The following is a 20,936-nucleotide window of genomic DNA, read 5'->3' on the forward strand; positions in this document are numbered from 1 at the left end:
AGGGTATACATGGTATATACATGATTAATTTTTACTTTAAAATCGCGAAAAACTTTTGTGTGAAACTTATTTGTTTACCATCCGATCAAAGCTTCCTCGGTGGAGAGCGCGATTCTAAGAAAGTTTTTATGTTTACCGTCCGTCGGCTTCAAGCTCATTTTCAAAGATCTTTGAGAGAATTTGTTTTATACGTACCGCGGACAAGGCCGGGTTATGCCCGTTAGTAGTATATAAACTAATTCACAATCCTATCATAGTTATTTATAATTTAATGACAAGCAATGCACAGTTTTAGGTCGTGGGGAATATTCGTGCCCCAAAAAAGTGTTTGACAGTAGATAAGCCTGAGATTCGAGCGTAATTATCTCTGAGATACCCTGTTTATATATAGCACAGCAGAGCAGTGCTGTTTTTAACATAAAAGATGTTTTTTCTGTGCTGTATAGGGTATAGTTGGTGCCCTGCACAGATTACGTAGCCTTATCAAAGACTTGCGAACAATGAAATTTAAATGCAGCCCATTGTTCCGATTTAATGACAACGCATTTTTTTTCAAGTTCATTGCTTCTTGTAAATAATTTACTGCACTTTCTTGATAATGCGCAAGTCTTTATTGCAGCTTATTCAGAAAATATCCGTATACAATTAATTTTCTAGAACAGATTTTGTATTTATAAAAATCAATTTAATTTCATTTCTCTTCATTCGTTTTATTTTATTAAAATATGTTTATAAAATTTCATTCATTTTAATAAAATTTCAAAACAAAATTTTGTGTCCAGGTGGCAACGCCAAAAGTAACTGTAAACAAAGGAGCTTTTTGGCTTGTGCTTGTGCCGTCAGCTAGTTGACATTGAATTTCTTTGGCCGTGAGCGAGCTTTTGACTAATGTGACAGCTGTTGCTTATGCGGAAAGCTTTTGACCAAAACTTTTGATACGCGCAGCAAACGTTGCATATTTATTGGTTTTAAAATAAAATGCCGGTTCTTGGTGAGAGATTTTTAAAAGATAATATTCAAACAATATATTTGAAATTATTTAAACTACAAATACAATTTTTAGGTCTACAAAACTGATTTAGTCTATCAAAAGGTTCAAGATGCTAATATGTAGCTTGCATTTTAGGAAGCAAAACTTTCTGGCTGAGTGTGAGTGTGTGTGTGTGTGTGTGTGTGTGTGTGAGTGTGTGTCTGTGTTTGTATGAGGGAATACGGATAAAGGCAACTGCGTGTAAATTTTTGGCGAACAACAACACAGTCGAGTTTCAGCAACGCGTTGGCCAAGTTGTTGCTGCTCTCAAGTCGCATCCGCTAAAAAACATAAATATATATACAAAAATATATATATTATAATATACGCTTGTATTTATTTGCGAGATGTTGTCGAATTCGTTTAACCAAAGAGCGCTGAACTAATAGAATTAAAAATTAATAAACCTGCACAAATAAGGAAATTGCTTTTTAAACGCTGAACATTCAAAACGAACGGAATGCCGCGCTTTTAGAGCATATTGCGCATACGACACGTCGAGCGCCAGGATAAGCAAACATATTGTTGCGAAAAAACTTGTGCGTGCAGCTATTCGAGGGCCATAAATTGTTTTTGTTGCACACACACACACTGCTTAGCTGTTGTGCCCCGGGTGTGTGTGAGTGCGTGTGTGTGTGTCTATTCTGACCGTGTGTGACACATAGTAAATAAACGCAAATAACGGGTAAGTGCTAAAGCCTGGACTAAGCGCTTGCTTTGCGCAAGTATTTGTAGCTCCAAATTGAATTTAAAATTTAATGTAAACGGAATGCAGACTTGACAGTTGAGCTGAATATAAATATATTATATTATTATATAAATTAATAATATATATATAAATTTGAGTTTAAGTGGCTTAATAAGGTGGAAAGCTCGCCAAAATCCAGCATGATATAAATTCAATTGCTTATATATTTATTTAAATGTTTTTTTTACTGCCTGGATGTGACTTTTTAATATCGACTTTTAAAACTTTTAGTTAAGGGTATATTTATATATTTTTTAAAAATTTATTTCAAACATTTCCTTTGGGGGTATGTGTATAAATAGATAAGTTTTTAATGTTTTTATTGGGGGAATATTTTATAGTTTTTTCGAATAAGTTTTAGGCTTTAAAGTAAAAAGTTTTTAAAATGTTACTTCTTGCTTAATTTAGCATTTGTCAACATTTTTATCTGATTGATTAAACATTTAGAGTTCAGTTTAAAAAGCTGACAGATTTTTGTTCAGAGTTAACTGAAACTTTTCCAAATTAAATTTGATCTCGTTCAAAATATAAATTCTTGCAGCTTTTATTTCACATGAGTGCAAAAATATTTCAACAAAATAGATTTTTTGCATAGCCAGTTTTGTCGTTCTCAGAGAATATTAATTTGGCATTCAAAATACCAAATTTTCTAATTTGATTAGTGAACTTTCATGATTTTCGGTATAAGCTCAGTTTGAGCTATGTAAGTATTTTAAAACAAATATTTAAAATTTCTTCAAACATACAAAAAGATATATTTAAGTATAAATCATGGCCTAATTGCTTTGAATGCACATTTATTTCATTTTTATTTAATTGAGTACGACAAAAGAAAAATTTGTAAAATTTATGATAACATCGTTTATTGTCCAAAAACGTTGGCAACATCGATAAGCATAATTAATGAAATTCTTCAGTTAGACAGCAAAAATGTAATTAAAATTGTTATTTGTACAAAGTGTACATTAGCTTTGGGCTGTGTGCATTAAAATTTAATTCCAATTAATTGAAACGGCATTGCGTATAATCAATATAAATTGCACCTTTGGCAATGCCGAAAATAATTGAATATTTATCAGTTGATTACGGATTCAGGCGTTCATTCATGCAACACGCATACGCCGCGTGGGCGACAGCCTAACACAAATTCATAAATCCTACAGCAAGCAAAAAGGAGAAACACAACAAATACATATTTTTACACAATTTTACATTTCAATTTGTTCATATGAGAGTTGGGAAGGGGGCTGAAGGGGTTACACCCACATTGTTGTATAATGCTACCTTTCAGTGAGACCTCAGAGCAGAAATATGCAGGCGGAAATATGCCGTCATTCAGACTTTAAGCCCCTGTTTCAATTTACCCAACGTAGGAGTGTGTGTGTGTCTTGGCTGAGATTTCTGTGGAGAACACAAACGTGCCTTAGCCTGCTTAACCCAGCAGAGCATACAGAGGGCCAACTCTATTTACCTTGGACAGGCCACTCAAACACAGACACGCCCTTGAAACACTCACACTCGACCTTCGCACACAGAACGGCAACAGAACAGACCAGAACATAAGGGAGTGGAGCAGACAGAGGACTGTTGGCCAGGATCACGTTGGCCAACATATTGCGTTTTCAGTTCCAGTCAAAGAGGCTGCATTTTAGAAATTGCATGCATAATAGTCAAGTCTAAGCAGACCATGAATATTTATCACGTGTCCAGGATTAATGCATTTTTAATGCAAAAGCCACATACCCACAAGCCGCATTATCCGCCAAAGGACATTGTTGGCCTGGGGCGTGGCGCCAATAAAACCAGGGCAAACGGTGTGTGTGTGGGGGGGAGGGGGGGTGACGAAGGGAGGTACTGGGGATGGGCCACGCCTGAGGCAAAGGCAAAGCCAAAGGCAGCTCCTCAATATTTGTTGACATGCTGAGTTATTGGCAGGGCGGGTCACAAACTGCGGCTGCAGCTTTGGTCTTTTTACGCACACAGCCACAAACACACACACATACACAAATACATGCGTAAAGCTTGTGTATTAATAGCCCACTTATTATATTCCTTGTTGTTTTATGTCCGGCGAATGTTCTGTGTGCAAGCAACATGTGTACCGGGCATATTGCGCTTTAATGATCAAATTTTCGTATACACTACCAGAGGATATCATGAAATTGTTATGCCTTATCTCATGCATATACATTTATAAAAAAAAAAAAATTTGCGAAAATTAAAATAAATGAATTTACTGCGACGAAAATAATTATAAATTTCCTGTTTAATAAATTAAAATAATATTTCCTGCCAAGAAATTTTCAGCTGAGAAATTTATTTTAAATTTCCTGCCAGAAAAATTATAAATTTTTTATCCAAAAATATTATACTACATTTTCTGTTATAACAAAAATATCTTAGAAAATTATAATAAATTTCCTGTTAAAATATTATAAATATCCTGCCAAAAATAAATACTCAATATCCTGCTTAAAAATTAAAATTTGTGAAGAAAAAAAATTTCCATTTAAGAAAATTATAAAACAGAAAAAAAATTATAAATAAGAAAATTATCATTAACTCTAAAGAATATGATAAAAATAATAATAAATTTACTGCCAAAAATATTATGATAAATATCCTGCCAAAAAAAATTATAACAAAAAAAAAAGAATCGCAAACATTTAGAAATTCTAGACAAAATTTGAAAGTCACTGCTTAACAGTTTTAAAGTCAACAAAACAACTCTTTTCGAATGATTTAAGAGTATTTGCTGGTGTTTCTTTATGAGAGATATAAGTTATTTAAATCAGACTAGAAATCAGGCTAAATCAGCTATCTTTCATACGCACAAGCTATATTTAAGAAAATCACAAAAATACCCAACTATACCTTAAGGCAAGGGTATTTAAGCGTCGCTAAGCCTGCTCTCACTGGTCTTTGTTTATTTGTCTGCTTTTGGGGCAATGCTGCGCATATTACTTCGGCTGCCTCATTATTAAACTGCTGTTTATCTTGTTTTTGACAAGTTTTTCTTTTTTTTTTTTGGGGTTTTCTCTTTGTTTCTGTGTTGGGTTCCATTGGTTAATGGCCTGTGGCATATTGACATATGTTGGTTGGATTTTAATAGGCATTTGCATTTGCATTGCAGGTTTTTCTTTTTTTGCTTTTTCGTGGAATCAGTATTCACTTTTGGCCTGAGACTTGGCTCGAGAGCTGTTTCTGACAGAGGGAAATCAATATAAAATAAAACTTTTTTTTTTTTTTTTTTATGAATTTTCCACGAAAAACTTAAGAGCTGCGTCGCAAGCAGAAAGTTGACAGCTTAACAAACTTTGCGCAAAACTTTTCGGAATAAATTGTCGGGGCTCCCTTTTGATTATTTGCAAAACTAATTTAGATTATGCTCACACTTGGACACATAATGAATATCAATAAACACAAGGGTAGAGAAACTCTATCAAAGAAACATATTTTATGGAACATTATTTACTTTCTTTTTTCTGCTTAGCGAATGTTGATGGCTGATTCCGATATGACATGAACTAAGCTAAAAATGTTGTCTGGCAATATGTAGTACACAAAAGAGGACATATCTTATAGCATAAATTATATATAGATCACATCAGCAAATGCAACTGAGTCCATAAAGCCACTTTCGTCTGTTCTTCCATCTGTTTGTATGCAAACTATTTCCAGAAAGCTTTATTCGGCTTGTTTTTCAGATCTGGCTAACAATATCATATCGATTGTTATTTGATTTGATTCTTAGTTTTTTTTTTTTTTTAAGATATCCTTAACATACTCGGAATTTACATGCTAACCTTAAATCCTATGTTCTCACATTATTTAAGCAGCATTTTATAATTAGTTTAAATTGATTTCAAAAGCGAGATAGTAAGGTATCTTCGGCACTCCGAATACTTAATACCCTTGTAAACATATGCCTTGACTATGTTTATGAGATCGGAGATTTCCCCTTCTATGCGTTATACATTTCATTACAAAATTACAACAGCCTCGCCAAGAGTATAAAAAGTGCACCATATCTTTATCAAAATCATTCTTAGCTTAGCTTCATTTTAGTCTCAGCTAATACTCATAAGCATCGAGGCATTATATAATATAATTTTATATAGGAAATTATAAAAGGAATCGGAATTGAAATGTAGAGTATTTTAACTTCGGTACATTTTTATATTTTACCTTTTTTACCTACAACATTCACAAATTTGAAGCAAAATAAATTGAAATTAGTTTAACAAAATGCCGGCAGAGGTATGCAACACAAAATTTCCAAAAATTCCAATGAACTTATCTAATCCTACAATGGAATTAGTCAATATATATTTGTATATAAATGTACAAATATCTCCTTGGAGCCTTAGCTACTTATGACACTTGCCGGAGCTCAAAGCGAATAGGCCTTAAGTCAGACAAGCCATAAATATTCATTGGCGGCTAATTACACAAGTCTACGGCCCAGCTAGTTGTTGTTCCTATCGTTGTTGTTGTTGTTGATGCTGTTTTGGGGCCAACTGTTGAGAGTAGAGAACATAATGGAACAGTCAAAGTCAATGCCAATGGCGGCAATAATCAACTCGCAGCAGCAACAAAATGAACAACACGCAACAATGACAGCAATGTCAACGACTAGGGTAGTGGAGGGGAGAGGGGGTTCGGGAGGGCGATAATGATGTTGTTGCGAAGAAATACTATAGCTACGACTATATCATTATATGGGCATTACAAATTGCTGACGGCTGATTGCCCCGACTGTGGACTGCCTGGCAGCTCATGTTGATATTCTGAGTAGCATTTATCACGCTTGCCGTCGGGCTACTCGGGCGCATACTTAACGTCTGCTTTTATAGAGTTTCTGCGCATGTGAAGGATTAAATTTGCGCGTGTTGCCAGCCGGCAGCATTCACGGCTTCGCACCTAGCGGAATTCAAACAAAAGAAAAAAACAGGAAAAAAAAAACACTTTGCTACGTGTGGAAAGTCGTGTGTGCCACAAAAGTGGCAAAATAAAAGCTGAGCTGCTCATGATGCGGCTGCTGCTGCCGCTACCGCTGCTTTCAGCCAGGCCCACTTGGACCCGCAGCTTCCGCTCGGCGGTAATCTAATTATGACAATGCGTTCGAGCAAACAAGCTGGAAACTTTTGATGGCGACTTTTCCGCCGACTATGTGTCAGCCATAAAGTTCATATAAAAATAGAAATTTCAATAAAATTGCGGCAAACTATGCGAGAGAATAGCCAGCTCTCAACTAGCCTTAAAGTCTAGCTACTATTTTATGGCCAAAAGTTAAAGAATTTTTAAAAAAAATGTAAGTATATATTAAAAAGTTAAAGAATTTAAAGAAGGAAAGGAAAGGCAGTTTAATTATAGGAAATAATTAAATTTTATTACATTTAATACAAAACAAAATAAAGAACTTGGGCAATAAAATATGTTTTTTTAGAAGAAGACATCTCCGACCCCATAAAGTATATATATTCTACATCAGCATCAACAGCCGAGTTGATATAGCCATGTTCTTCTGTCCGTCTGCCTGTTTCTATGTGAACTAGTCTGAGACAAATGTTATCAAGTTCGCACTACCATATTATATAGCTCTATAGGCAGAAAATTGAGTTTTTATATTGCAAAATAGTCTGTTTTCCACCAAACTCAGCATTTTCGTATACAATAGTGTATACAATCTTCGGTGTGCTAATTATTCTGACAATTTTAATTTGTTTTCAATTTGTGTTTGTTTAATATTCAATTCTGACAGGAAATATTAAAATGAAATAAATTTAATGCGCATTTTATGAACTGACAACGAACCTAACACGACTTGGCTGATGCTTGCATTGGGTGTAGGGTATTAGCGCCCGACTTGATAACAGACTTGCAGCTGTGCCACAGACGCACCCCAGCAGAAAGCAACAGTAGGCGTGGGCGTGGTTGTTGCCGTGGGCGTGCTTGTGGGCGTGGTCGTGGGCGGTTCGTGTCGCTTCTTTGTGTGACAAACACTTCATTAGACTAATGAACATAATTTACCGTAATTGTGCAATTTGATGTCGCTAGCCGCTGGGAACTTCTGTTTTTCCACATATACATATATATATGCTTTTTAAGTTATATTAAAAAAAAGAATGGAAACAAATTGATAAACTGATGTTGAAATTGCTCGCGGCGCCGTATGAAATCAGAACAACAATGCGTGGTCGTGAACGGGAGGGGGGCGCGGGCGGGGGAGGGGTGGGGTAGGCATTGAACCATGCCCCTATCGATTAGATAAAATTAATTTTAGTCACTGAGTCAATATACAATATATATATTTTAGCAGAAAAGTGCGGCTGACAGGCAGCTGGCGATTTATGATTGGCCTTGACTTTGCCGCTGTCGCAGCCGGAAATAGTGCGGCCCGTTTATCTGTGTGTTGGCAGGAAAAAAGTGAAAAAAGTGAAAATATGCGATAAAAGCACGAAAATTGTTTATAAAATGCGAGAGGCCGCAACAGGCCAACAAACCACAAAAGCCGCAGTTTTCTGCATTCCAAATTTATGGCAACTGTGATAAATTTGCGGTTGCCATGTATCCATATAACAAAGTAAAAAAGATTGTCAGCTAAAAGGCTGTAAAATACATTAGAGTTTCCCCCATGGTTGCCACAGAAACTGCGCAACATGTGCCAGGCATCACAATTTGTAGTCTGCAACCCGACATTCGAGGCAAGGAGGTGATTAGAGAGCGAGACGGGGGGAGGGAGGGTGTGTGTGTGGCACGTTGGCTTGACATCGATTTACAGCACCGCCCACGATCTGATCAATTTGACATGATTGGTTTAGTTGAGATTTATTAACTAGGACGAGGGCCGGCACCAGCCCTACAAATTATGACCTGTTGAGCTCAGGTTAACTGATTGATTGATTGATTGACTTGATAATTTTATTGATTTTGTCTGGCTTTTAATTCACATAGTGTGGCAATGCATTTACTGATTAAAGCTACATTAAGTAAATATTTGCAGCCAAGTTATTTGAACTTGTTGTGCAAAATGATTGCTGGGCTAGTCGGGAGTATTGATTGACAGAGCTTACACAATCAATTCTATTTTGTCAGCATCGATGGTTTTTCTACTCTGTATATATCTTATATAGGACATTTATTTACGAGTATCTCCCATCTCTGGATCTTCTTCTCTGCCTTTCTCAAACATCTTTAGGAAGAGAAGTTTTATTTTTACCTAACCACAATGTTAGTAATGACTGGAAAGGAATAAAACCAGAAAATATGGTTGCCTTTGGCACGTCGAAGTTTAAATACCCTTGTAGACATTTGCCTTACAGCTTTGCACACACTGAAGCTCGTAAATGCTTAGTTTGATGAAAATATCTTGGAAAACAAAATATTTTACCATACAAAAACTCTATTTTCTGCCTATAGAGCTATATAATAAGGTAGTGGAAACTTGATAACATTTGTCTGAGACTAGTTCACATAGAAACAGGCAGACGGACAGACGAACATGGCTATATCACCTCGGCTGTTGATGAGGATGTAGAATATATATACTTTATGGGGTCGGAGATGTCTCCTTCTGTGCATTACACACTCAATGACAGAACTATAATACCCTCTAAAAAGGGTATGGTAAGGTTAAAGAAATACATTTTAAGAATGAAAAAACTTTGTGTGTATGCCAAATGTGGTACTATGTACAAATATATTAAAAATCTTCACATATTCAGAGATTCGGCCCCTAAAATAGCACCAAATTTTAGGCAATAAAAATGTATAACTAAATAAAAACAAAAAAAAATATATATAAATTAAGCATGTTCTTTCCCAAGCTGAAGCCACATAATTGAAATTATGATTGGGGTTTGAGCTTGCTGAATTTGAAATGAAATATGAATATTTAAAACTCGTGAATCATTGAGCCAACCTCGCTCGACCTGCTTTACTACTAGGTAGGCATCACACAAAGGCTTATAAATCATGTAGAAACTTGCAAAGAAATCCTCTGTGGGTTATCGTATTTCACAAAAACCCACACACACACCTACACACACACACACACACACCTACGCACACTCGCAGACCTCTTTCAATTGCTGTCTCAAAGAAACCTCACAAAACGTTAACATAAATAAATAACCAACTTGAAAGCAAATTGCATGAAAAATAAAAATAAATCAGAAAAAAAGTAAGCAAAAAGCTGAATTTTTTAATGAAAAAAAAACTAGGTAACGGTTCAAAGTGTTAATTAATTAACAGAAAGCCCATAAATTGAGTATTTAAACAGTTTTAACCAACAAAAAAGAGGGGCTCTGCTTTGTATTTCACAGCATCTTCCAGTTGGAGGCGCCTGTTTGCGCAGCTAATTGCAAACAAGTCCCCCTCCCTTCCACCTGGACACACTGCTACACCTGCTGCTTGGCACCTTTTGTGGCAGTGTCCTTGCCTCGACGCACAGGACAGCTGTCAGCACGTGCTGCTGCGGCCACAGTCAGGTCCTGGCATTGGCCACAATGGCGCCTTAAGCAGCGCAATTAATAACCCAAAAACCTGTGCCTCGGCTTTAGGGGTAAGGGTTGGTTGAGGCAGGGGTTGGGGGCGCGGCAAATGCGGGTTACGGGTTACGGCCTGCGTTGCCTTGATTTATTTATAAGCTGCCCCATTCTGTGACTTGACCTGATAATGAAAGTTTTATGTCCATGCGGTTGTGTTGCCATTAGGCGCCTTTAGTTCCGCAGGACAACAACTAATTGAGTCTTAACTTGTGCTTAACTTAGCTAATCTTAAGGAGAGAGGGTATTTCAATTTGTTCATGCAATTTGCTACGCTTTAGGAGAAGCATCTGCTGTTAGTTCAAAGCAGGGCTTCGTCTAAGAGATTGCTTGGTGCATCCGATACTTCATATTAAGAAGCCCATTTGTATTTGTTATTCAACTTGCCAATATTACCTTCTCTTTTATTTTCTTGTACTCTCAGCGACATGGATATTGTCATACGTGAGGAGGAGCTATCGCTGACGCAGATTGGCGTCTATGCCTCTGTATCCTTTCTGGTGGTGTCTGCGGTGGGCGCGGCATTGTACACCACCTGCTCGAAACGCTACCGTCTCAACTGGTTTGAGAAGAATTTACTGGAATCGGCCAGCGAGAAGGACGAGGAGCAGCAGAGGTAAGTACGCTCTCCTCCAACTCCCGTTCACTTATTCTTGACAGAGCTTCTTGTTGCAGCCGCGAGGCGCTGGTTGCCGGCGCCGTGGGCTACAATGTGGACAATTTGCATGAGGGTGTGCCGCGTGTCAAGCTGGGCCACAATAATGCGGGCAACCTGAGCCCCACTTCGCTCAAGTCGGAGGATGCCGATCCGGCCTTTTGGGTGCCCGCCACGGTGACATCCTCGACGGCGGCCGTGCAGCAGCAGGTCTCGAATACCACCGAGGAATCGGCACCGCCCACGCCCACTTCGCCCACAGGTAGCCTAAAATCGAACACACTCTCCCTCTGCTCGACCACATCGGTGCCCATTGCCCGCTCCGATAAGCACGTGGTGCTGGCCATGCATCCCAGCCGGCCGCGTGTCTCCTCCATGAACGCCAAGCTGGATCATACCAAAATCGACATGACTCTGTACCGCAGCGTAAGTAACTGCAATTGGATTTAGACTTCCAACGAGTTGCTATCTCTTATCGCTTTTGGCAGCATACGCAGCCGAAGCCCGTGTGGCCCGCCGCGCCGATCAACGAGGTGCGTGGAAATTTGCACATTTGCCTCGGATATGATCCGGTTGGTGGTTTGCTCAATGTGCGTCTCCTGGAGGCACAGAATTTACAGCCACGCCAGTTCAGCGGCACCGCCGATCCCTATGCTAAGATACGCTTGCTGCCGGACAAGAAGAACTTTTGGCAAACGCGCATTCACAAGAAGACACTGAATCCAGGTGAGAATTGATATAATCTACTTGTCCTGGTCACCTTTACATCCCAATTTGTCCCAGCAGTTACCTTATTCACATTATAAACTCAATTAGACATTAGTTGTGGTTAATTACTGAGATTTAGTACACAAAATGATTTTCCACCCAATTTCCACTATGATTAGTGGAATTACCAAATGGTGAAAAAAATCAAGTTCAACCGCGCAAAACCGGGCAGAGAAATCATTCCAGTGGAAAGCATATGGTTTATATTTTCTAATATAATTCTCCATATAATTTGTTGATTAAGCTCTAAGCTCTATGCAATTTGTATAAAATTTGAGCGAAAAAAAACCTAATACATGCACAAACGGGTATAGCCACATATTTTAAGAAATTCATTACCGTGGATGAAATACAGGGTGAAATATTGGTGAAAGTCAATTTATGTCAGAGCATCTTCAAGAAAAGCAATTCACTGGGTGAAAAATTGGTTAAATGTTGGTGAAAGTTCAATATACATGAGATCTATATATCTTCATACTTATATGGATTGATATTTCATGGATTACAAGTGAAAATCTGAGGGCTCTATATTGGCAATTCTCATATTTAAAGAAAAAAGAAAATTTCTGGTGAAATACAAATGAAAATTTGAAGGCTAAAAATTGACAAGAAATCCATTTGGATCGACCAAAACCGGTTGATTGAGTTTTTAACTTCAGCTAATCTTTGAATTCCTTACTCCAAACAGTTTTCGATGAGCACTTTGTATTTGAGGTAACCGCCGGGGTCATCGACAAGCGCAGCTTGGAAATTTTGCTCTACGATTTCGATGCATATTCACGCCACGTTTGCATTGGCGGCACCAAGCTACATTTGGCCAATTTGGATCTGAGCGAGCAGCTGAAACTCTGGACACCGCTGACATCGGCCTCGGCACAGGACATGAAGGTGGATCTAGGCGATATAATGGTCTCGCTGGCTTATCTGCCCTCGGCGGAGCGTTTGATGGTGGTGCTAATAAAGGCACGCAATCTACGCATTGTGGACGATGCGCGCAACTCCTCGGATCCGTATGTGAAGGTCACCTTGTTGGGACCGGGCGGCAAGAAGCTAAAGAAACGCAAGACGGGCGTGCAGCGCAATACCGTTAATCCGGTCTTTAACGAGGCATTGGCCTTCGATGTGGGCAAGGAGACGCTCAAGAATTGTGTCCTAGAATTCAACGTGGTGCACGATGGCCTCCTCGGTGAGTCGCTGTCAAGGCGATGCTTGTGTAACAATTAACTAATGTAGTCTTTCAAACTAATTCAACTAGGTTCCAGCGAAATATTGGGTCGTGCTTTAGTTGGCAACTCGCCTGAGGTGCAGCACGAGGAGAAGATTTTCTTTGAGGAAATGTTTCGGGCCAAGAACGCAACAGCTCAGTGGGTATCGCTGCAGGAGCCGGTCAACAACTTGAGTGCCACAGCCAAGACAACAACCAAAAATTAGAATCCACAGAAGGCGCTGTGCTTTGCCTGTTAAGCTTTCTGTTATGCTTAACAGACAACTGTTGCGCCTAGCATTAACAGAGCAGACCTCCCCCCTCCATTCCACTCCCCCCACATACATTTCAACAAGGAGTTCATGTGGCTAAGAAATTTTCTGGGAATTTGCAGGGATACATTTAAGAAGGATGCTGAGCGCGTTTTCAAAATATTCAAAACTATTCAAGCATATAAATAAATATATTTATGTGTATATACAGTACGATCTCGATAAGGCGAACCAGGCAGTGTTTGAAAAAAATATGTGTGAAATCTAGAAGGGGATATATTTAGTTCCCAAATAATATTCATTTCAAATATTTATGCCTTAATATTTAGTGAATTTTTAATTTAAAACATTTTTGAACGGCTTTTAATTTTAATAAAATTTATATCTGTTTAATTTAAACTTTATTTTTATTTTAATATTAAAACTCGAAATTTTTTACGAGCTTTTGGGTTCCTGCTTAAAGTATTTAGTTAATTTTATGCCTAATTCAAGGAAGTTTTAATACTTTTAAGACATTTTTGAAGGGTTTCAACATTTTTGTAAAATATATTTGTTTAATTTAAGCTTTATTTTTATTTTAAGCATAATATTTAAAATGTACGAGCTGATTTATTTATTCAGTTCATTTTATGCCTGATTCAATTATATTTTTAATACTTTTGAAACACTTTTGAACGGTTTTTACATATATTTGTTTAATTACAATTTTATATGTATTTTAAAAATTTACGAGCTTTATGATTCGTTTATTTCATTTATTCTAGTAATGTGTTTATCGAAATGTAATAGAAATATAAATTAACGCGCTGTTTGCATTAACGAGATTGTACTGTAATGACAAGACAAACTTGAAAAACCCAAAAACTAAATAACTAAATGTGCTTTGCATGATATCAACTACAACTTTAATCAAAGAAAGTAAAAAAAAATATATATATTCAAACATATATTAAAAAATACTTATATGTGCTATGTGTATGTCAAGAGGTACCTAAGATGCAACTATATAATTTGCAGGCTATGTCAAAATTATATATAACAATATATATTTCTATAAATAATTGAATATATGAGATGAGGGCCATGAATGATAATATCTATTTAAGTAGATCATCTCAGCTTGAATTTACAAGTATAAAATATATACAGTTAATCGAAACCTACTGTAGAACAGCTTTTCAAAAATATATATATATTTGAAATTTCCTAAAACCTGTAATATGAAGGGTTTCAGTACACAACGGGCACAAGAGTTGAAACAAATCCTACACGTTTTATAATTTTTGCTGTTATAACACAGAACATTGGGCAGAAATAGAAATAAACGTATATCTTATAAAATAACTTTAGTTTTTGAGACAACAAGTCAATAGAATAGTTAAATAGATTGAATGCACTATGTAATCAACCAGCATGTAATAATACTATGGAAAATAAAATTCTCTATTACCTATCAAATATGTCTATTATAGAAAAACAAACTATATGTTTCTTAGATAACTCTTGACCAGGTTAAAATGTCTTTAGCACATCTTCTTATTCAAATATAAATATCTAAAAAATTTTGACTTACCGAAAAGTTCATATATACAGGCACGATTTAACTGTCATCTTTTAGTAGGAAGAAGAGCGGCTTTTATATATATAATCATCCCTAGAAGAGCAAAAGAAGAAACCGAAAGACAAATAAAATGAGAGAGATCGAGTTCAAGCGAGTTAGAAGGATTAAGAATTTAAACTAGGATCTACTTTAAGCCTTACTTGATTTCATGAGAATCGCAAAGTTGAAAATACGTCTTTATTGTAATCGCAGTCAGCGGAAACTAAGAATGGCGTGCTTCACCCGGCTTTGACCGGGCCAAGTTTTGATCATACTTCTTTATATTCTATTTTGAACCCATATAAATACCTAAATCTTTCCGAGATCCAGTTTTCTCTCCCAAAGTCCCAACTAAGTGTCTACTTTTATCACTACTAAGAAAAAGGGTTTCTGTTTCTAAAGATTTGGACTATACGTTGGTTATCAATCAGTAAGTTTGTCAAACTGTCAAACATGACAAACAGTTTTATCTATATATAGTGAAAAATTTCTCCATCTTCTTTAATGGGCAAAATAGCCGTAGAACAAAAACTTATCATCAGATGTGGCCATCAAGCCAAAAGGAATGCAGTCAAAGTCTGGACCCAGTCAACCGCCCCATTGGCGCGTCCTTTTTAGCTTGACTTATTTGGCAAATACTTTGCAACTTGTTGACCAAGTTGGCGTAAAAAAGTTTCTTCTCCCACTTTTTTTATTCTTGCAAGCCTTTAACTAATTTTGCAACATTGACTGATATTTCCACAGGGTGCAGGGCGACGCTAGATTGGCCGTTAAAGCAGGCATGCCGAACTGAATTGTTGTCTGTGTCCGATTACTTGTCTGACTCTTTGGTGTCCCTAAGTTAAACGTAAATTTCCTTTCAATCAAAATGTGCTTTCATTCAATTTAGTAGCGCTGTGGCAAAAGTAGCTCTGACTGCAATATAGAGTGAAAAGCCGGCTAAGAGCAAAAAAAGAAGGAAAAAAAGTAGAAAAAGGCAGCACCAACTTTGAACTATTGCCAAGAATTGATGGCGCCAAAAAGTAGACTACAGTAGTAGTAGCTGCTTATCGGCAAACGGAAACTCTGTCCCTTTCTCTCTCTCTCGCCCTTTTGTTCTCTCTCTCTCTCTGATAGATTGTCAGCTAAGCACTTATATAGAAAGATGTATTATGTGTATGCATGTGTACACTGCGTATCCTGGTTGGGTATGGAAAGTCAACATCGGAGATAGCCCCAACGACACCGCAAGTTAGGGAAATTGTTTGGCCAAATATTTGTCTGCTGCTTGCCAATCGGACGGTTAGTTGGCTTAAAGTGATATTTTCAGATATGGTTGGTAATAAAATTAGGCTGTGAAGCAGGACGAAAAGTCGAAAGTCGAAAATACTAAAGTTAAATGATATTGCGTACAAAACCGATTCAGAATCGTCACTTAACCGATTCGAAACTTTACCGTTTTAAGCTGTGTTAGCCAAATATTGTGAGCTAGTTTAAAATTCCCCCTTTTTAGTGAGTGGTGTTATTTTGTATAACCGATTCATAACCGTTTCAATGTCAAGCTTTCTTTCAGACAATTAAGCTATAACACGTTGCTCATTTTTATTGTGAGTCATAAATCCATCATCACCGATTCACTGAGCTTTACGTAAATGATTACGAATAGTCACCAAAAACCGGTTCATAACGGTTTCGATTGGCAGCGGTTGAGACTTGCCTTGCTAATTATATTTTATTATTTATTAATTTTTCTGTATTAAACCGGTTAACCGGTTCAGAGTCAATTCAATAAATATTGTCATAAAGTTGCACCAAATATTGAAGGGTACCTTTTAAATATAATTTTCTTGCGGCGAAGCCAAACGGTAATTAATAACCGTTTCGATTTATGGCGATTTTTTCGTGGTACTGTCCAAGCCCTACAGAGATCCATGACAATTATATACCAGAGCGCATTAGAGACAATTACGTGACAGCTTTAAAGTTAAATCGTGGCCCGTTGCATTGTTCGTGCTTATTGGATTTTGCCATTAATCCAAGCTGCGCTTCTGATAGGTATTTATTGGCCATTCAATATTTCAGCTATTTCTCATTCCCAATTCACATTTCACATTCACCATTCCCACTTACCCATTTAGCTATCAATTTTTCGCCAAAATACTTCGCATCAAAGTCAGTGCCAATAAACTGCAAGCGACTAACGAGCAAATTCCATTTTTAATTTCGTCATGCCACTGTCTGCTGCTTCTTTTTCTTCTTCTTTTTTTTCAACGCCACTTTATCCAATTCTTCGATGCTGCTTTCCTGCTTTGCTGCACTTTTCGGGTGCTATTTCGTTTTTCAAAGCTTGTCAGCGGAAAACGTAAACTAACGACATTTTCGTTTTCTTATTTACACAATCAATTTCGAGCTTTTGTGATGCGGCAAAAGGCGAACGGCAAATGCGGAAAGCAGAGCACGACAACAACAACAACTACTTCATGTTCATTCTGCTCACCCACACTCGCGCTCTTTCTTTTAGACTGTTGCATTTTTTGTTGTTCTCGTTTTTTCTTTAATACTCTTGCACAAAGTGGAAAAATGGTATATTGGTTGCCTGTTCGTTCTGGCTGTCTGTCCGTTATGAACCTCAGTCAAAACTGGAATGAGTATTACGCAGTCGGTCACACCTGACTGAAACATACATACATAAATGAATTTGTACTTACTTGCTGTTTTGTTTTTTTCGTATGTTACTCCCGTTGTTTCGTTAAGTTCGCCTTCGCATTCGCATTTGGTGTTGGCATTTTGTGCCGCGAGGGAAATTGTCGTCAAAGCGCAAAAAATGTTAGATTGTTGTTTTAGCAGTGCAGCCGGCTGCCCCGCACCCGCACCCGCACTTCATCCACACACATGTCGCTTATGGCCGTGCATTGCAATCTGTGTGCGTGCGTGTGTGTGTAAAGCTAGTAATAGTTCTAGTTCCAGTTTCTTGTTACATTTACTGTTTTTTTTCTCCTAAATTTGCCATGTCTCGCCCGCTCTCGTTCACGCTGCCATCTTTGTTTTGTGTTCCTTTTGATGTTGACCGCATTTGCTGGCTGCGCTCGCTTGCTTTCTCTCTCTCGCTCTGTCTGTTTTTTGTTGTTCTTTTTTTTTTTTGGTAGCCTTTATTGTTTATGCAACTGTCAGCAGTTTTCGTTGCCCGTTTCTGAGGAAGTTTTCGCTCACAATTGGAGATTTACTTGGCTGCCCCTTGTGTGTGCGTGCCTGTGTGGGTGTCTGCTTGTGTGTGTATGTGTGTTGTGTGTTTGGTTTGGCTCAGCTTACATGGACAATGTACACTGTGCGCGCGCGTTTCTCTGTGTTGCTTCATATTTGTTGTCATTTCCAATTGTTTCTACGACTTTTGACAGCTAGCAGATTAGCTTGGTGACGCCTCTGCAGATAACAGCAGCAGCAGCACGAGATGCTCGGTACGCTCGTTTGTTTATTGGCAGCGCCATCACGGCATGCGGCTAAAGAGATTGCCCTGGGAAATCAGCGATATATGTATATAGAGAGAGAGAGAGTGAGAGAGGGCAAGCGAGGTATGCTGCCTCACTCACAGTGTGGGGCCCACACACCGCCCAACTAGAGACCGGACAAAATAACAAATTGCGATTGCAGCTCGTTTTGGGCATCGAAATGTGTTTGTCAATTCGTTTGATTTCTGATTTCTCATAGTCAAATACATAATTCGCCTTTCGATTGGTTTGAGTAGAAGATATTGCGTATTATAATTATCTGTTTATTTTTCAATTAGGGACATTTTTATAATTTAATTTCAAATGACAAATGAAAAATATGATTGCAGCTCTTTTTCATCGAAATGTTTGAGCTTCCATTTATAGGCATCGATTCTTTTCAATTAAAAAAGATTGAACTTGTGTAATTATTTTTTGTTTTTTGGTATATTGCTCGGAAAATAATTCTTACTATCAAATTAAGTTTAACTAACCTTTTGTTTATGAATAAAAGTTATTTTCACAATAACTTTTAGGAAATAAATTTTCGTTATTCTTTCTAAATGGCAACTAAGCAGCGGTTGCAAAGCAATTATAAAAGCCATTTTCTGTGTCAACAACATGCATAGAGTATTTCGACTAAAAAGTGAAAAATGAAAATTAATTAAATTATTTGAAGCTAAGCAATGTCACATGTGCGGTTAGCTCATGTGCTCCGCACGGCAGCATAAAGCTCATCAATAAACAAAATTTATGGCTAAAACACAATTGCAGCGAACAAGGACAACAACAGCCGTAGCCAAAAATGGGGCGCCAAAAAAGCTATAGCCAAAGCCAAAGCCAATTAAAGACACGCCTCAACAGCAGCAGCAGCAGCAGTAGCAGCAGCAGTGGGCGTGGCACAGTGCTGTAAAACATCGGGAACATTTCCCATGCCCGGCCCCGCTCCCACAGAAAGCCGTTAACAATGTCAACTGGCCAACGAGCATTGGTGGGCCAGTTGGCTCCTGGTAGCTGGTGACGAGCAACCAAATTTCCGCACCCAATCAGCATATTTAAATTGTGTTGTGTTGGTGATTGAAATGCATGAAGTACGACACAACGTAACTAGGATAACACAACAACAGTTAGAAACAGTGTTGTTAAATTTTTAAATTTAGCTTCTTTTTTTAAAAACGATAAATTGAAAGCAACTTGACTTTCTTTTAAACAACTAGTTTCCTTTTTGCCTTTTCAATTAAAAAATTTCAAGACCAAATTTCCTACATAATAATTTTCAATATTTAATTATACCCAAAAATGTAGGTTAATTAAGGTTTAGACTAAGTGTGCCTTACGTAAATTAAATGAGAAACGATTTTCCATTTATTTTAATCTTTTTAACTTAAGCAATTGAAATGCACATAACAGAAAAATTGCAAAGGCTGTTTTCCGGAACTTCAAACATAGCTTTGGTTTCTTTGTCCCAACATTCCTTGAGAATTCACAGAAGCTGGCAACACTGGCTGAAGGCCACCGACCAGCTGAAGGACACATGCATATATATCAGAGGGACACACTGGCAAACATGCATTTTTAGTAACATCGGTAGCTTGGTGGCTTTTCCCACAGTTTAATGGCCAGCAGCGCTTCGATTTTGATGCTGATTCTCATAGCCATTCTCCATTCCCATTCCCATTGCTATTCCAATTCCAGTTGCTGTTCAGTGCTGTTTCAGCATTTTCGTTTTGATTGTTCGATTTTCTACTTTGCTGTGCATTTCCCTACCTAGTTTTCCTTTACATCTATTTTTATTTTGGATTTTTTTGTGCTTTCCTTTTTGTTTTATTGGCAGTTTGTGTGCCTGTGTGTTGGTCAACCACCGCAGCACTCTAATTGCCAGGCAACGACTGAGCTGGCAACACATGCGAAGGTGGCTACAAAATGGCCTCGGCAATGTCGGCTTTCCCATTTTTCGGATGCACACAAATCGTTTGAATATTGTTTTCCTTGCCTAGTTTTTGTTTGACTTCCCCTCCCCAAAAAACACACACTCAAAAAAGTACGAAGGCCTGTAGAGCTTAGAAAGAAAAAAAAACGGTCACACTGACCGGCGAACACTTAAAGCTATCCATTTTTAATTGGAATTTAGGCGCAAAGTCGTAAATATTTTGGCCATAGGCACATGGAACTGTCCCGATAGCACAACAGCCGCACGTATTCCATTTTCAGTGGATGCCTTCAAGTGGTTGCCGGCGAGTTTCGAGTATAGATATTGCAGTTTGAAGTGGTTAACAGCAGGTGGTGCGGCTATGCGGAACTGATAAATGAATCAAATATGTGTGTTGGCCAGCACAAACGATTCATAACATGCCCAAAAGCGGGCTTAAATCATGGCCAGAGCGTGGAGTAACTAAAGCCCTAGCTAGTAAAAAAATAAACACATGTTTTATACACCTGGCTAGAGTTGGGTGTGCGTAGAGCATCGATTCGTGACACGAATTAGGTATCGATCGTGTTCATCATGACCTTACATGCAAATGTGCCTAATATAAATTAACTAAAGTTTAAAATTGTATAAGATAAAATAGCTGATTTATTTTTAAGGCGTATATAATTAGCAACAATCCGCAAAAGTCGAAAGCTTTATTATTATCAATAAATATA

At 37.7% G+C, this 20,936-nt stretch overlaps 1 protein-coding gene and 1 long non-coding RNA gene across 3 annotated transcripts in view; one reads left to right on the forward strand and one right to left on the reverse strand.

The window, feature by feature from the left end:
- LOC135434244 (uncharacterized) overlaps positions 1-18,517 on the reverse strand; it is an 80,432-nt gene extending 61,915 nt beyond the window's left edge. The window contains exons 1-2 of one of the 2 annotated variants that reach the window (XR_010437196.1): positions 17,514-18,517; positions 14,800-14,880 (exon numbers count right to left, since the gene is read on the reverse strand). This is a non-coding gene — a long non-coding RNA (uncharacterized LOC135434244). The remainder of the gene's footprint in view (positions 1-14,799; positions 14,881-17,513) is intronic. The other variant, XR_010437197.1, reaches the window with a different exon arrangement.
- On the forward strand, positions 1,270-13,521 carry Sytalpha (Synaptotagmin alpha). Its single transcript, XM_064690750.1, has 6 exons — positions 1,270-1,715; positions 10,752-10,943; positions 11,003-11,408; positions 11,471-11,708; positions 12,439-12,936; positions 13,006-13,521. Exons 2-6 carry the CDS (start codon positions 10,756-10,758, stop codon positions 13,179-13,181), a joined length of 1,506 nt encoding a protein of 501 aa, XP_064546820.1. The 5' UTR covers positions 1,270-1,715; positions 10,752-10,755; the 3' UTR covers positions 13,182-13,521.
- Positions 18,518-20,936: the final 2,419 nt, after the last annotated feature.

Source organism: Drosophila montana, unplaced genomic scaffold (genome assembly GCF_035044405.1).
Source record: "Drosophila montana isolate Dmon_TW-CO22-7 unplaced genomic scaffold, ASM3504440v1 contig_3282_1, whole genome shotgun sequence".
NCBI lineage: Eukaryota > Metazoa > Arthropoda > Insecta > Diptera > Drosophilidae > Drosophila > Drosophila montana.

Bases quoted from the DNA above. Each gene is read 5' to 3' on its own strand.
- Sytalpha (XM_064690750.1), top strand. From the start codon at position 10,756: ATGGATATTGTCATACGTGAGGAGGAGCTATCGCTGACGCAGATTGGC. The intron at 10,944-11,002 runs GTAAGTACGCTC...TTCTTGTTGCAG, and splicing joins AAGGACGAGGAGCAGCAGAG to CCGCGAGGCGCTGGTTGCCG. The intron at 12,937-13,005 runs GTGAGTCGCTGT...TAATTCAACTAG, and splicing joins GGTGCACGATGGCCTCCTCG to GTTCCAGCGAAATATTGGGT.